The sequence below is a fragment of the Durio zibethinus genome, chromosome 10 (assembly GCF_047325235.1).
Source record: "Durio zibethinus cultivar Kanyao isolate XHJ-2024 chromosome 10, ASM4732523v1, whole genome shotgun sequence".
NCBI classification, from domain to species: domain Eukaryota; kingdom Viridiplantae; phylum Streptophyta; class Magnoliopsida; order Malvales; family Malvaceae; genus Durio; species Durio zibethinus.
The window spans coordinates 25162201-25176956 of NC_143171.1; the positions used below are offsets into that span (position 1 = coordinate 25162201).

The 14756-nt window shown below is 32.9% G+C and overlaps 2 protein-coding genes across 2 annotated transcripts; one reads left to right on the plus strand and one right to left on the minus strand.

The window, feature by feature from the left end:
- Positions 1-2390: 2390 nt before the first annotated feature.
- LOC149516587 (uncharacterized) lies at positions 2391-2897 on the plus strand. Its single transcript, XM_089766285.1, has one exon. It carries the CDS (start codon positions 2391-2393, stop codon positions 2895-2897), a length of 507 nt encoding a protein of 168 aa, XP_089622411.1.
- Positions 2898-7164: 4267 nt separating this feature from the next.
- LOC149516588 (uncharacterized) lies at positions 7165-10207 on the minus strand. The gene is made up of 5 exons (XM_089766286.1): positions 10170-10207; positions 9689-9770; positions 9237-9465; positions 8637-8941; positions 7165-8547 (listed from the first exon to the last, which is right to left on the minus strand). Exons 1-5 carry the CDS (start codon positions 10205-10207, stop codon positions 7882-7884), a joined length of 1320 nt encoding a protein of 439 aa, XP_089622412.1. The 3' UTR covers positions 7165-7881.
- Between the last annotated feature and the right edge of the window lie 4549 nt (positions 10208-14756).

A 14756-nucleotide genomic window follows, 5' to 3' on the forward strand; every position in this document is an offset into this window, starting at 1 on the left:
ACACTACTTTGAAAAGCTCTTTGAATCCCAAGAATCACAAAACATATAAGATATCTTACAGATGGGGGACCACCGAGTTACAGACGAGATGAAAAAGCTCCTTTTAGCAGAGTTCAAACCAAATGAAATAGTCCAAGCACTCAAACAGAAGCACCCTACAAAATCATCTGGACCTGATGGTATGCCTGCCCTTTTCTACCAAAAAAATTGGCATGTTGTTGGCAGTGACATAATTTCGTTTTGCTTGGAAGTCTTAAATGGTCACCAGCATTTGCATGATATTAACAAAACATACAATGTCCTTATCCCAAAGGTCAAGAACCCCAGAAACATGACTCAATATCGCCCTATAAGTCTATGCAATGTGATCTACAAACTGATTGCTAAGGTTTTGATGAATAGAATGAAACTTGTTATACCTATGTGTATTAGTGAGTATCAAAGCGCATTTGTTCGTGGTAGGCAACTTACAGATAATGTGCTTGCTGCAAATGAACTTATAAATTCAATAAAGAATAAAAAACAAGGGAAGAACAGTTTCTTTGCACTAAAGCTAGATATGAGTAAAGCATATGACCGGGTGGAGTGGCCTTTCATTGAGGCTATTATGGCCAAAATGCGGTTCCAGACAAGGTGGATTTCGACTATTACGAATTGTGTTTGCTCTGTCTCCTAATCCATAATCGTCAAAGGAAGCATCACTAATAGTTTTGCCCAAGCAGAGGTCTTAGACAGGGTGATCCCTTGTTACCATATTTGTTTCTATTATATACAGAAGGACTGTCTGCCTTATTATCCAGAGGCCAAAGGAGTGGAGAAATCCAATGTGTAAGGTCAAGCAGATCTGGTCCCCGGATTACTCGTCTTTTCTTTGCTGACGATTGTTTAATGTTCGCTAGAGATAGCGAAAAGATGGCGAGAAGGTGAAGAACATGCTAAAGGTATATGAAGAAAGCTCGGGCCAGAAAGTTAATTTTGATAAATTAGCCCTTTTCTTCAGCAATAACACCACTAGAGGCCAGAGGGAAACACTTCAACGATTGTTTGGGATCAATGCAACCACAAATTCAGAAAAGGACTTGGGTCTGCCAACCTTAGTGGGAAGGGGAAAGAAGAAAGCTTTTAGAAGCATCAAGGAGAAGGTGCAAACTCTGATCCAAAATTGGCGTGGGTGATTTTTATCTTTGTTAGGAAAAGAAGTATTCATAAAAGCAGTTCTTCAAGCTATTCCAGCTTACACGATGAATTGCTTTCTTCTACCAAAATCTCTAGTGCAAGAACTAACAAGCATCATAAGTAGATACTGGTGGAGAAATAAGACAGAGGGGAAAGGTATACACTGGCTCAAATGGTCAACAATGAGCATGCCAAAAACTATGGGTAGGATGGGCTTTCGCGAGCTGGAAAAATTCAATAAAGCTATGTTAGGGAAGCAAGGCTGAATATTAATCGATGATACTGGATCTTTATGCTACAAAGTCTTGAAGGCCAGATATTTTCCCCATAATAGTTTTCTAGAGTCAAACCTGGGTTACAAGCCATCTCTAATATGGAGAAGTATTTGGGAGGTGAAACAGGTGTTGATTAGTGGAATAAGATGACGAGTGGGTGACGGAAAAAGCATCCGAATATGGCAGGACAAATGGTTACCCATAGAAGGAAATTTTGAACCTATTTCAAGACCAAACAGCATTGCGGAGGATGCCACAATTGAGGCTCTGATCGATGAAGAGAACGGAAGGTGGAAAGAGAACTTAATACGGATGGAATTTAATCAAGCTGAAGCTGATGCAATCTGTGTGATTCCTCTAAGTAGAAGGGTTATGGCTGATAAATTAATTCGGCATTTTAACAAAACTGGGGAGTACATAGTAAAAAATAGGTACCGGGTGCAATCCGAGGTTGATACAGATGCAGGAAACCAATTCGTGGTATGGAGGAAAATTTGGAGGGCATTGATACCACCTAAAGTAAAACTCTTTGCACGGAGAACCTGTCACGAAATCCTGCCAACGATGGAGAAACTAGCAGCTAAAATCAACAATGTTAATCCGTGCTGCCTAAGATGTGGAATAACAAATAAGTCTGTCTTGCATGCTTTAAAGGACTGCTCTAACCCATCCAGAATACTGTCTAAGAGCAACGATGTGAAACAGATGGTACAGATAACAAGTCAAAGTTGCAAAGAGTGGCTGGAAACTACTGCAAGGATACTATCAAATACAGACATTGAAAATTTTCTTATGTTACTTTAGTCATTATGGGAAGACAGAAACTCGAATGTGAAGAGGGGGCAATCACAACCGGAAAACACCATTGAGCAGAAAGCCAAAATATTGTTGACTGAATACAAAAGTAAGTCTCTATAGAAAAATAACCAAAGCAACACAATGGTAAGGAAATGGGAGGCAGCACCAGAAACGCTCCACAAAGTCAATTTCGATGGTGCTCTATACTCTCACAGCAGAAAAGGAGACGTTGGAGTTCTCTTACGAGATCACAGGGGACAAGTTGCAGGTGCAGTGGCATTCATAGTGAACCTAGTATCAGATGCTTGTGTAATAGAAGCAATAGCAGCAGTAAAAGCGTTGGAGTTTGCAACACAAATGGGATGCAGGAAGATTGTGCTTGAAGGAGACTCTCGGATAGTTTCAAACTGTTTGACAAAAAAGGATGAGGTACTATCCAACATAGGCCCAATTATTCATGATGGCAGAAGATGGGTAAGGAAGTTTGATATATGCATGATAGAACACACGAAGAGAGAAGGAAATGAGGCAGCTCATTCACTTGCACAATATAGTTTGCAGCTAAATAGCGACAGGTTTTGGGTAGAGGATTTTCCAGATTCGATAACTTTAGCTGTACTAATGGATATTGCAAGTTTAAATAAATGAAAGGAGATTTTATATTAAAAAAAAATTATATGTCATAATTCATGTCCAAATGCGTTTTTTTTTGTGAAACCCATACATAATTATTATTAAAATTTTAAACTATGTTATTTTCGTATCCTTTATTCTAATCATGTTCATGTTGTATCACTATATTATATTTTAGATTATTAGATTTAAATAAAAGTGTTACAAGGACTAGGTTCTTTGTGTAGGCCTAATAGCAAAGTAACATTTAATTTATTTAAAATTTCCTAATTTATCATTTTTTAATATTTATTTATTTGAAGAACATATTATACATTTATACTTTTTCAAACTTACAACCTTTAAATACTAATTTTAATAACATGTTAACTGATTCAAATTTCAGTCAACAGTAACATTTAATATTTTAAAAGTAAAACAATTGTAAGATGAGTTGATAAACATATTTTATTTAGTGATTTGGATTTTGTTTAGCATTGCTATTGAAAGTAGTTTTTGCATTCAAAAGCTATTTTTGACGTAAACACAATGCTAAATGATAAAAATTTTTGGCTTTCAATCCAAAAACTTGATTTTCCAACCCAAATCAAAAAGCTTCTTAAGAAATGCTTTTGCAGCGAAAAAGTGTGTTTTGCATAAAAAATTACTTTATCATGTTTATATTTCTAATATTTTATTATTTTTAGTAAATTTCATAAAAATAATCTATGGTTAAGGCCAAAATAAAAGTATCCCTTAGAGATTTAAAACGTGTCACTTAACTACCATATGATTTATTTTATTATTTTTTATCCAAAACTATTACTTTTTCTGTTTTTTTATTTTTATTTTTTTTCTTCTTCTTCATCTTAATCCATCATCTCTCTCTAAAACAAAACCAATTCTTTCTCTAAACCCAAATCAATCCACAAATAACAACCTTCAAACCACTAGAACCTCTACACCACCACCACCATTACAAGTTCACATTACCACCAAACTTCATTGTTAACTCATTCTCTCTCACTAAAAATTCATTCCCCAAAACCACCTGATTTCACATACATTAAGCCTATCACCATTTTCATTGTTGACCTAAGTAGATAAATATAATTGAAAGCTTTCATTAATGAAAACCTTTTTTACTATGGATAAGGTGCTACTAACATCATTTAAGAGGCAACTTAAAAGACCCAGTTATTTGGACAACTTGTCATCTAACTTGGTCAAGTTTTGCCGACAATTTCTTTCACATTAAATCAAGCTCGAGGCCTTGTTATCCCCATACCAATTTTCAAATTTATACCAAAAGCTTTACTGCAATTTAATAGAAAATAAAACACCTCTGACAAACTAATAATCACATGAAGATAGTTGTTACATCTTATGTATGTCCAAAAGTTTTATATATCAAAAACTGCTCCCAGCAACATAAGCATATGTTTCACTCCATAAAACCAAGAATCTAGGACTGGAAAGAGTAGATATGGGTAGACCATGAAGGAAAATTTTAGATTAATTTAGAAATACACAGAAAACCCATTCACCTTACTAACGAAATGGGAGAATAGGAGCTTACTCTCCACCTCTAGATTAAGGAATGGTATTCTTAGTTCATGAATCCTTAGCTGTTGTAAAAGCAGCAGTTTGACAAATTCTTCATTGATGAACATCACAATTATATACACGAGCAATAGTTACATGGGTAATGACACTAAAACGATAAAGAACTAAAAACCAACAAATGTTGAGATATATAATAAACATATGGAGAAGTCATTAAGCATGATTAAGGCAGACAAACTAATTATATATTTTTCCATCCTTTGCAAATGAACAGAACTTATAGTTTGGCACCTCTAGGGTTGAACCATTTTGCACACATCCAATGAATTTTTAGTGAGAGAAAATGAGTTAACAATGAAGGCTGGTGGTGATATTAACTTGTAATGGAGGTGGTGGTGTAGAGGTTTTGGTAGTTTGAAAGTTGCTATTCGTGGATTAGTCTAGGTTTAGAGAGAAAATTAGTTTGATTTTAGAGAGAGAGAATGAAATTTTAGAGAGAAAGGATGAATTTTTAGAGAGAAAGGATGAATTGAGATGAAGAAGAAGAAAAAAAATAAGAAATAAAAAGAAACAAAAAAGTAATGGTTTTGAGTAAAAAAAATAATACAACATATTGAAAAGTAGTTAAATGTTACGTTTTAAACCTCATGGGGAATTTTCATTTCGGTCTTAACCATATGGAATATTTCTAAAATTTACCCTATTATTTTGTAAATATATTTTTAAACATTTCAATTACTCACATCAATTTTTCAATGTAACACCAAACACTTAGAATTTCTAATTATACTTTCTCATCACATTTTTTAAATATATATTTGAAATGCAATAGCAATGCTAAATTAACCCTTAGTATATATATTTTTGATAGTGGTAAGGTGTTATGCTATTCAATAACATGAGAACTTATAAAATGTGTTTGATGAATAAGATTATAATAGAACAAGAACAGAGATTCAAATAGTGGTGGAGTAGCAATGTAGCGGCCGCTATTTCATAGTAACGCCATTGTCTGCCACTACTATTGACGAAAAAAGGACGAGAATTTGAATCACGACAGTAGCGGTAGGTAGCCACCACGAAAAATGGCAAATCGATGAGTAGTGGTAATATCGGTCTGTTATCAATCGCTACTTCGTTTTTGGTTCAAACATTCTATGTAAAAAGCAAAATAAAAAAATCATTTAGGTTAAAATCTTCAAATAAAAAATTATCTTAGGCTGGTAGAGACTTCAATCCACAAATACATCCTTACAAAACATCAAGCACAAGCAATGCAACACTTAAATTACTTTTTTTGTTGAAAATTTTGAAAGCTTCTTGTGATTTTTTGTTGAATGAAACTGGACTCTGTTGGTGAAAGTTGCTATGTGTGCTAAATTGAAACTCTTGATAAGAGAGAGTTAAGAGGCAAATAGAGAGACTGTGAGTGGGAATTGGTATTATGGGTGTGTAGGAATGTTGAAATCGGTATTTGGGTTTGTGGGAATTGGGATGAGAGATAACCTGGGTGAAAAATGAGAGGGAAATCGAGAATGGGTTGGAGATTGGGGGAAAGTTAAGGAAAATAAAGAGTGAAGAGTTAATGGTAAAAATGCAAGGCATAAGGGGTTTGTGGATTTTTTTTTGGAATTTTTTAATTTTTGTCTAATAGGGATTTTTATTTAGAGAAAAATTTATTAATTTATGATTTTATATTTGAATTTTAGTAATGATTTTTCTATTGTTAATTTTTTTAAGATTAGATTAGTTCTGATTATTTTTTGTATAATTAAATAATAATTGAAAATGTTGTTTATTATAGAATAAATAAAAAGTAATTTATGGTAAAAATGTTAAATTAATAAATATGTTAAAACAAATAAATTACTTAATAAATCGAGCATTTTATAATCTAATAAAATTATATTTTTTAAATTTGTACTATTATTATATATGATACTTGACATTTAATATGTTTTACTTTATTAATATATATTTAGTTTGCCTGAAATTAATACTAAATATGAACTTTTCTTAAGGAAAGATTTGTTACTAAATCAAATATAAATACTTTATATAATCTCAAAAAAATTATGAATAATTTTTTCTAAGTAAATAAAATATTATAAACCACTTTTTAAATTACAAAATAAGAATTTTTATAATTATAATTATAATTACTTCATTTTGTATCAAGTTGTGTAAATTAAAAAAAATTCATGACTACAATAACTACGATGATCTCTGTTATATTTGCAACCATGATAAACATAACACGACAAAAATATAACCTTGACCATAATTTAAATCCTTGGATAGGATAAATTGATATTATAAATATGATTAAATTAAATAATATTATCTTATTTTATGTTTAATATGTGCAATAATTTAGATAAGATAATTTTATTTATTGATTAAAATTATCATTTTTCAAAGTTTATAAAATTTAAATTATTAATATAATTTTTAAGGGTATAATAAAACATGTAAATTTAATTTCATGGATTAAAACTAAATTTCTTCACTTTGAAAGGATTGAATCACTTTATATCAAAAAATTAATTAATCTTCCTTAAAATCCTATCCATTTTTTATATATAAATCAATTATAATATAAAATAATTATTATTCTATTCTTTTCATCATCTTATACATCCAAGATGGCCCCAACTACATAAAGAATTATTTGTGTATTAAGTGAAAGTTTCACTAAAATTTGTAACACCGTCCATCGGAAAATGGCCTTTCAGCAGTTTTTTTTTTATGTAGTACAATGTCAAAACATCCCAAAAACTAAGTTTTCGAGTCCCATCTTTGTTCAACAGATTGAACAACTCCCTGTTCATCATCCGTACATGGTTTCTTTGCTTCATCATCACCATCAAATTCTCGCGTCTTATTTTGCCATCTCTGTTTGGATTCATGGCGTCGAAAAATCCATTTGCCCTTTCCTTGATGTTCTCCGGTCTGATTCATAATATGCCTTCGCAGCCACTCTTAATTCTTCCATTTCTCTTCAGGCGTGATTTATGTAGGACAAAATTTTTGCAACTTTTTACAATAATGTCATGATGAATGAATGCTTTGTTACAATTTTAAGAAATGAAGACTGAAGGGAAGATAATTTTTATTATTTGTGACCTTCTATGTGTTTTAACAAATTATTATACTTTAAACTAAAGGTGTTTGAATTGAAAAAGATTTTTAATTTGATTCTCATATAGCATCTAGGCAGACTCCATTCCCCTTCAAAGGAAATAAGGAAGGTGGGTGGGACAAAGGAAATAACAAATTTCCTGTATTGGCAAGTGGAGGAAAGAAGAAGAAGTGGAAACAAATAAATGAGAGCAAATATTAGACTAGGATGTGTAGATAGTTGGAATATGTGAAAACTGTACAATAATACTGTGAACAGGTATGCTGCCCATACTAGCTCCAACTGAATAATCCAAAACTAGTAGACAGCTGTTTAAGTATAGCATTTGTCAGTTGAATAAGTAGTTGACATCTCACTTGGACATTGAGGTGAATCCCATGGTAGATTTGGAGACAAGCTGAAAGGAAATCCTATTGGTTGGATAGTCCCCCAACGGTTATCCTCAGGGGTTGCATTCGAATTCTTCCTCGTGCCCTCCTCACTTTCTCCTACACCTGTATTGCCTTGCATATCTTGGGTTAAACTGATTAAGAAGCCGCTGTATTGGTGTTGTTGCCCTCCGAAATCTATACTGTCGGAGGCCTTGCTAACATCAGTGATCAATGGTGGGCTTAATAGCATGTGATCAAGCCGTGAAAACATGAAGTTGTAGTGAAGGTCTCCATTGGAAACAGGAAGTGAAGTTGGTCTATGGACTGTAGGATTGAATGATTTATAAGAAGGAATATCTGGAGCAGAAAAACTAGCATTGGAGACTTGTTGTAGTTCACTATTGCTGCATAACTGTATTGCTGATCCCATTTCGGTTCTGCAAGAAATGTTCTCTGAACTGAATTGACTCAACTTAGTGCAAGGTAAACCTTGGTGGAGTATATCAGATGCTGTAGTTTCTGGAAATGAGGATATCCAAGAGTGAGAAAGAGCTTTCTGAGCCATTGAATTGGTCTTTTTGAATATCTTACAAATAGCCCATGCATCCTGTGGAATATGGCAAATTAAAGAAACTCATAATTTCAGACTGTTCATAATTAAAGAAAACATTGGACAATTAATTCAACGATCATTACATTAGCAGGAAGGCTTTTGTTTAAAAGCTTATTTGGTGGTGTTGAGTCTGAGAGTGAAGGTAGCCGAAATTCATGCATCATCCAGTCTGTTTTAATCCCTTTGGCAGCTCTTCCTCTGTAGAACACAAGGGACTTCTTCAAACCAATACACTCGGTGCCATCAGATGAGTAAATAGGCCTGTCTGTTCCAGTTGCCTTCCAAAATCCGGCTTCTGTGACTCTGTTAGGCCTTGCACTATTTCTGTATTTACGGTCTCTTGGGCAGTAGAAATACCACTCTTTCTCCCCTGAAGCTGCTGGCTCTGCTTATAAAATGAAAAAAAAGAAAAGTACTCGTAACTTTTCCTCATAGCTAGAGGGACCAAGAAAAAGTAACAGACAAGTTTTTGGACACTGGACAGCAGTGATGTTGAAACTTTTGTGAGCTTATGCCCCAGAATCTATCACTAAGGATTGAAAGGAAATTTCTTTAAGTTTCTTGGAAGCCAAACAAAGATGAATTTGCTTTATTTGAGTAAAGTGAATCACCATAGAAGGAAAGTAAAGCCAAATTCTGACCAAGTACTCATGTAATAGAGTATGGAAATGATGAAAACTCACTTGGTAGATCCCATGGTTCATGTTTATATATGTCTACTTGCTTGATCAATTCAATGGGCAAAGGTGTCTGCTGAATCTTTTTCTTAAGGTAAAATCCCTCATCTGTTGGATGAAATCGAAAACCAGGCAGCATCACATCTTCAACCTTATCAACATCATTCTTCTCATCCTTGTTACTTTTACTTCTCTCCTCAGAGTACGGCAACAAGTTAATGAAAATTTGTATAAACTGGATATAAAACGCAAAGGCCTAATTGCGTTCGAAATCCTGAAATTCGAAGCTAAACTATTGATGAAACAATTGGAGCCTATGCTCTGAAGCAGTTCCTGGACATGAACTCAAAGACAGAACCAAGTTTACAGTACGAGCTTAGTTCACTTGTTTCAAAGCCATTATAAGCTTCCTGGAAAGGGTTCTGCCTCCGAAGCTAAGGCCGCCCTTTCAGGTTTACTCTAAGGGAGAGCGTGTTTATGCGAAAGTCACGATGACTTTGGTCAGAATTTGAGCTTAAGTTGAGCCAAGCTAAGCTCTCTCTAAAGAATGGATTTTCATGGAAACTCAAGTCAAGGGAATAAGAATTTTAATTCAACTCCTTTTTATTCTCAACCCCATATGAACCTGTTTCAATCCAATTTAATGATCTGAATATGACTCCAAAACCAGCTGTTTTTTGGGTTTTTCAAAATCAAATTGTTTTCACACACCTGAAAATCAAAGATAAGATGACAGAGCAACCTTCCAATGTATCATACTATTTTAATGTTTTTTTTTCTTTGCCTAAATTAATCTTTGCTTGAATACTATTTAAAGTTTTTTGGGTCAAGGCTGGACCAACTATCAACACAATAATTTCAATTTTATATTTAAATCCATGAGATTCTCTCAAAATTCCTCTAAAACCCCTTTTGGGGAAAAATATTAATTCTTATAACCTTGATCCAAAAGCTACCCTTTCTATTCCTTTCCTCATTTTATGTCACATATGAACAGATCAGCGGCCAGAGGCCAAAACTGGACCCACTTGACCCCTCCTGAAAACACATCTTGCTGTATACATGAAAGGAATCAATGAACAATTTGTTAACGTATTAAAAAGGATTTATCCATGCATCTTGGATTTAGAGTCTTTTTTTTTTTTTTTTTGTAGAAAGTAGTTAACACTAATGATTATGGAAACGTTAGGCAAACAGTTCAGCTTTGAGATTAATGTGATTGCACTCAGTTAAAAATAGACAGTTCGAAAGAGATTAGCAGCTCAACTACTTGAAATACTACTGGTAAGACCAATGATATTGACATGATTAATTAAAACTTTAAGATTGTTTTTTCTCATTTTTAATTGTCTTTCAAAAGCAATTAATTTTAACATTTGTGGGGTATCTAAGCATTTGCTCAGTCAATTATGATTGTTTTGGTTACCCAAAGTTATGGGAATTTTCACTGAGAAAAATGTATACCATGTGCTAATAATGATAATGGGAGGGCAAAAGGACTGTGCTTAAATATTTAAATTAATTGTCCTGCTAAGTTTGCTATAGCCAATATTGTCTGGTAGATGGATAGCAAGTGATACAACATTTAATAATTAGGTAAAGATCCTTTGGTCAAATGGCCGAATGCACTCGTTGAGAACTCTTGCACGTTCCTTAACCTTGGGCCTACAAAAATGGGTCAAAATCTTACAATCTAAGCTATTCCATCTCTTTCTATATATGTGAAAATTCACCTCATAAACATAAATCAAGTTCCCGACGTGAAAAACCCACATGAAGGTTATTGACTAATACCAACCTTCTATAATCAGGCCAGCAAATTATTTTCTAATAGTAATGTTTTCAAACTAAACTACTCTCCATCGCCATGTCACTTATTTATTAAACTATTTTCAAGTATTTAACATGTGATGTGTTCTGTTTCCGAACAAAAAAAAATTCAAGTATATATAATTCTTAGTAATGTACTCATTTAAATTGCATTGCTCAATGGTACAAACATGTCATCAACTGAAGTGTGGAATTCACAATTTAGAAGTGAAAAAAGTTCTATTTAATTATGCATCTATTTTTGCTTTTGGGGTTCATTCACAATTGTACAAAACAAACCGGTAATGATATATTAAATTTGATAGTCATCAGAAATATGAGATAGAATATCACCTTGATTTTCAATAGAAAAATTCATGTTGTCAAAGTAGGATCAATAAAAGCCAAAATAAGTCAATAAAATAAGAAAATGACCAAATTGCAAATTTTCAAGCTATATTACTCCTTTGTAGCTAGCCTCAAGCCGTCAATATTGTCATCATGCAAGGGGATCGATGAAGCTTGGTAGAAGCATGAGGAAAATCATTTTCGCTTATTATGAATATTTTTATAATCCTATATATATATAGTTGCAATAACTTGATTGCTTTCTTGTAAAGTTAAAACTAAAATCCTTTTTTTTTTCCTAATTGTCATAATGCAAAGCCGCTAAACCCCATTCGAACTAATTAAAACTTGAGTTGTGTAAGAAAGGAATTTTATTTCAATAAAAATTCTAATTTAGAGTTGTAATATATATATATATATATATATATTATAAAAGAAGTTATAACTTGAGATAGAAATAAAAGTTACATATGCTAAAATTTAAATTTCAAGTTTTTAAATGCCATATTTTAAGAGCGATTGTATGGATTAACTGATTTAAGCTTCAAATTCAAATGTAATACTCTTTGCATAATAATAATTATAAAAAAAAACACAACCATGATCTTCTTTATCAAAAGAAATGAAAAAACCCAATTTTGTTAGGATCAAATTGAATTTATTTGATTTTTATGCTTAATTTACTTATTCTTATTTGCACTGGTTTAAGCATTAAATCGAATTGGATTTGTTTAAGCTTATTTCGGATTAGTCATTTTTAATTTTATTATTATTACTATCATCATCATCATCAACAACAACATTTAAGATTAATCAAATTAATTAAAAAATTATAAAAAAAATAATTAAAATTAAATTAAAAAATTTACAAAAAAGGGGCAGAAAAATAGAAAACAACAAATCAATAGCTAGCAATTTAGGTCATGTGAGGTCGAAATTTTCAAACCCTACACTCTACCATTACTTTGTACTCCACTACTTTACCATATTGAAGCTTTGGATTGTTGTTACAAAATTGCCAAATAAAAATAAAGATGAAGATACATAAAAAGGAGGGGCCGACACCAAGGGAAGCAACAATTTTTTTCAAGTTTCGGCTTCTTTTCCCAAGTCATCAACCCTACCCAACTATCAACCAACACCTAAAAATCCCATCACCTAGCCTTCACTCACCCTAGCACAGTTTTTTTCTTCTACACACCTTACCAGAACCCAACTCAAGCCTTCATTTACCTCTCAAATCACCTGGCTTGGCACCTCGCCGATAGCTATTAACCCTCTTCAATATAGAATCCATAGCCACCAGCCAAAATCCTTCCAAACAATAACACCTCCATTCCATTGCCCTGGTATAAACCCAGCTTAAGCCCTTCACTAGCCTTGCCCAATACTAGCTTCGGCCTACCTTTTAGCGCAAGCCCCTTACCAAAAGCCATCAATTGATTACCCTTATTCAAGCTACCACCTTTACCAATCTTATCTAGTATCAACCCTAGCCTACACCCAAATGAATTATGACCAAAAGGTCAATTTTTGCTCACCCCCACCTCACCAGAACCTTTCCTTACATGCACCAACCCATAGCACATACCAAAACCACAACCAAAAGTCATCCTTTAATTGCCTTTATTTATCTTAGCTACGACATTCCCCAGCCTTGAATCATATCGACTTTGGCCTATGACTAAACGAATCACAACCAAAAGAATAGCTTTGGCTCACCCTTACCTCACCAAAACCGTCCCTTACACACACTAGCCCACACCACACACTAGAGCCCACACCAATTTCCTTGAAAGCCCACTGTTGTTTCCCTAAAACTATTCCCCACAACCAGGAGGTAACAACCCCACCAACACCCTTCCACTCCTTTACAAACTATCACACATTCATTACCAACCACCCAATCCAATCCTAAACCTTCACCATGAAACTATCTACCTTCATCATTATTTCTTAACCCATAACAAAAATAAAACTCCCTATTCCCCTTCACTACCCACCATAAAAACCCTTAAGTTGCACTAGAAACCACTCCCAAACAACCTTTCCAACCTATAAAAAAAAATCACTAGAAAAACCCACAAACAAGATATAAAAAAAAAAATAAAAACAAAAAAACCACCCAAAACCAAAATCTAAAAAAAAAATCAAAATCTTCCCCATAGGGAGGAACTATAGCACCAAAATCTCCTTATTCAACAAAAAAAAGTCGTACTTCTCTTAAAAATAAAATAAAATAAATAAATAAAGCAAAAACTTTATGAATTATTAGGCTTAAGAGAACTCCTAAGAAGGTTATTGGGTTCGTGAAAGAAGAAGAAATGGTAGCAAGCTATCATTTACAACAGAAGAACGACAAAGTGAGGAGGAGCTTAGGCGACTCGAGCTTTGGTTCTTGGGAAAAAAAAGGAAAGAGAAAAAAAAAAGAGAAAGACAAATAAAAAAAAGGGGAAAATCAGAGTTGTCGGCCATTGGTAATGGCGAATGATGGCTATAGGCATGATGATCTGCATGTGGAATGGTGTCAATAGGAACTCGGTGGAAAGCTATTGGTTTTTCTTTGAAAATGAGATTTTTTTTTTTAGAAGAGGTTGGAAATGATTTTCAAGAAAATTTGGCTTTTATAACAAAAAAAAAAATGAATCGGGTCAAAACTAACCTACCCAACTGGCTAACCAAAACCTGTGGCCCATGACCTATTAGCCAACTCACTTCAGTGGCTTAATCTCCCTACACAACATTTTGGGTGATAGTTGGGCTTCAAGCGCTTAAACTTGGTGGACCTGCGACTTTGGGCTTCAACATCAAATTTGTGGTATAATTCTTATACATTTTTTTTATTTTTTTGTTTGAATGCTTTTACATTATTCATGATAATTATATTTTTATAAAATAAGGTTGCCTTGAAATCATTAATAATGCTTGTGAAAGTATCAACACTATAGATAATTATATATACATATATATATATATATGTGTGTGTGTGTTTTTGTGAGAATTTTTATTATTGAATGTTTAAAGAAAATGAAGATTTTTTCAATGATAGGACTCCAAGAAGTCCGAGTAATATTCTTGAAAATTTTCTAGGTGAGAAAATATTTCTAAAAATTACCAAAGTGTTAGAATATTTAGAAACTTTTTTCAATATAAAAATTTTATTTATTTATTTTTTTCTTTAATTTGAATAATTTTCTTAAAAGAGACAAAAATATAAAATATATATAAAAGTATGCATTTTTTAATAAATAAATTTATTTCTAGATAATTATATTATTATATAATTTTTAAATATCAATAATTATTATAAAATTAAATGAAAAAATTATCAAGGATAAAATTTTAAAAAAATCCAAGTAGTGATTTTTT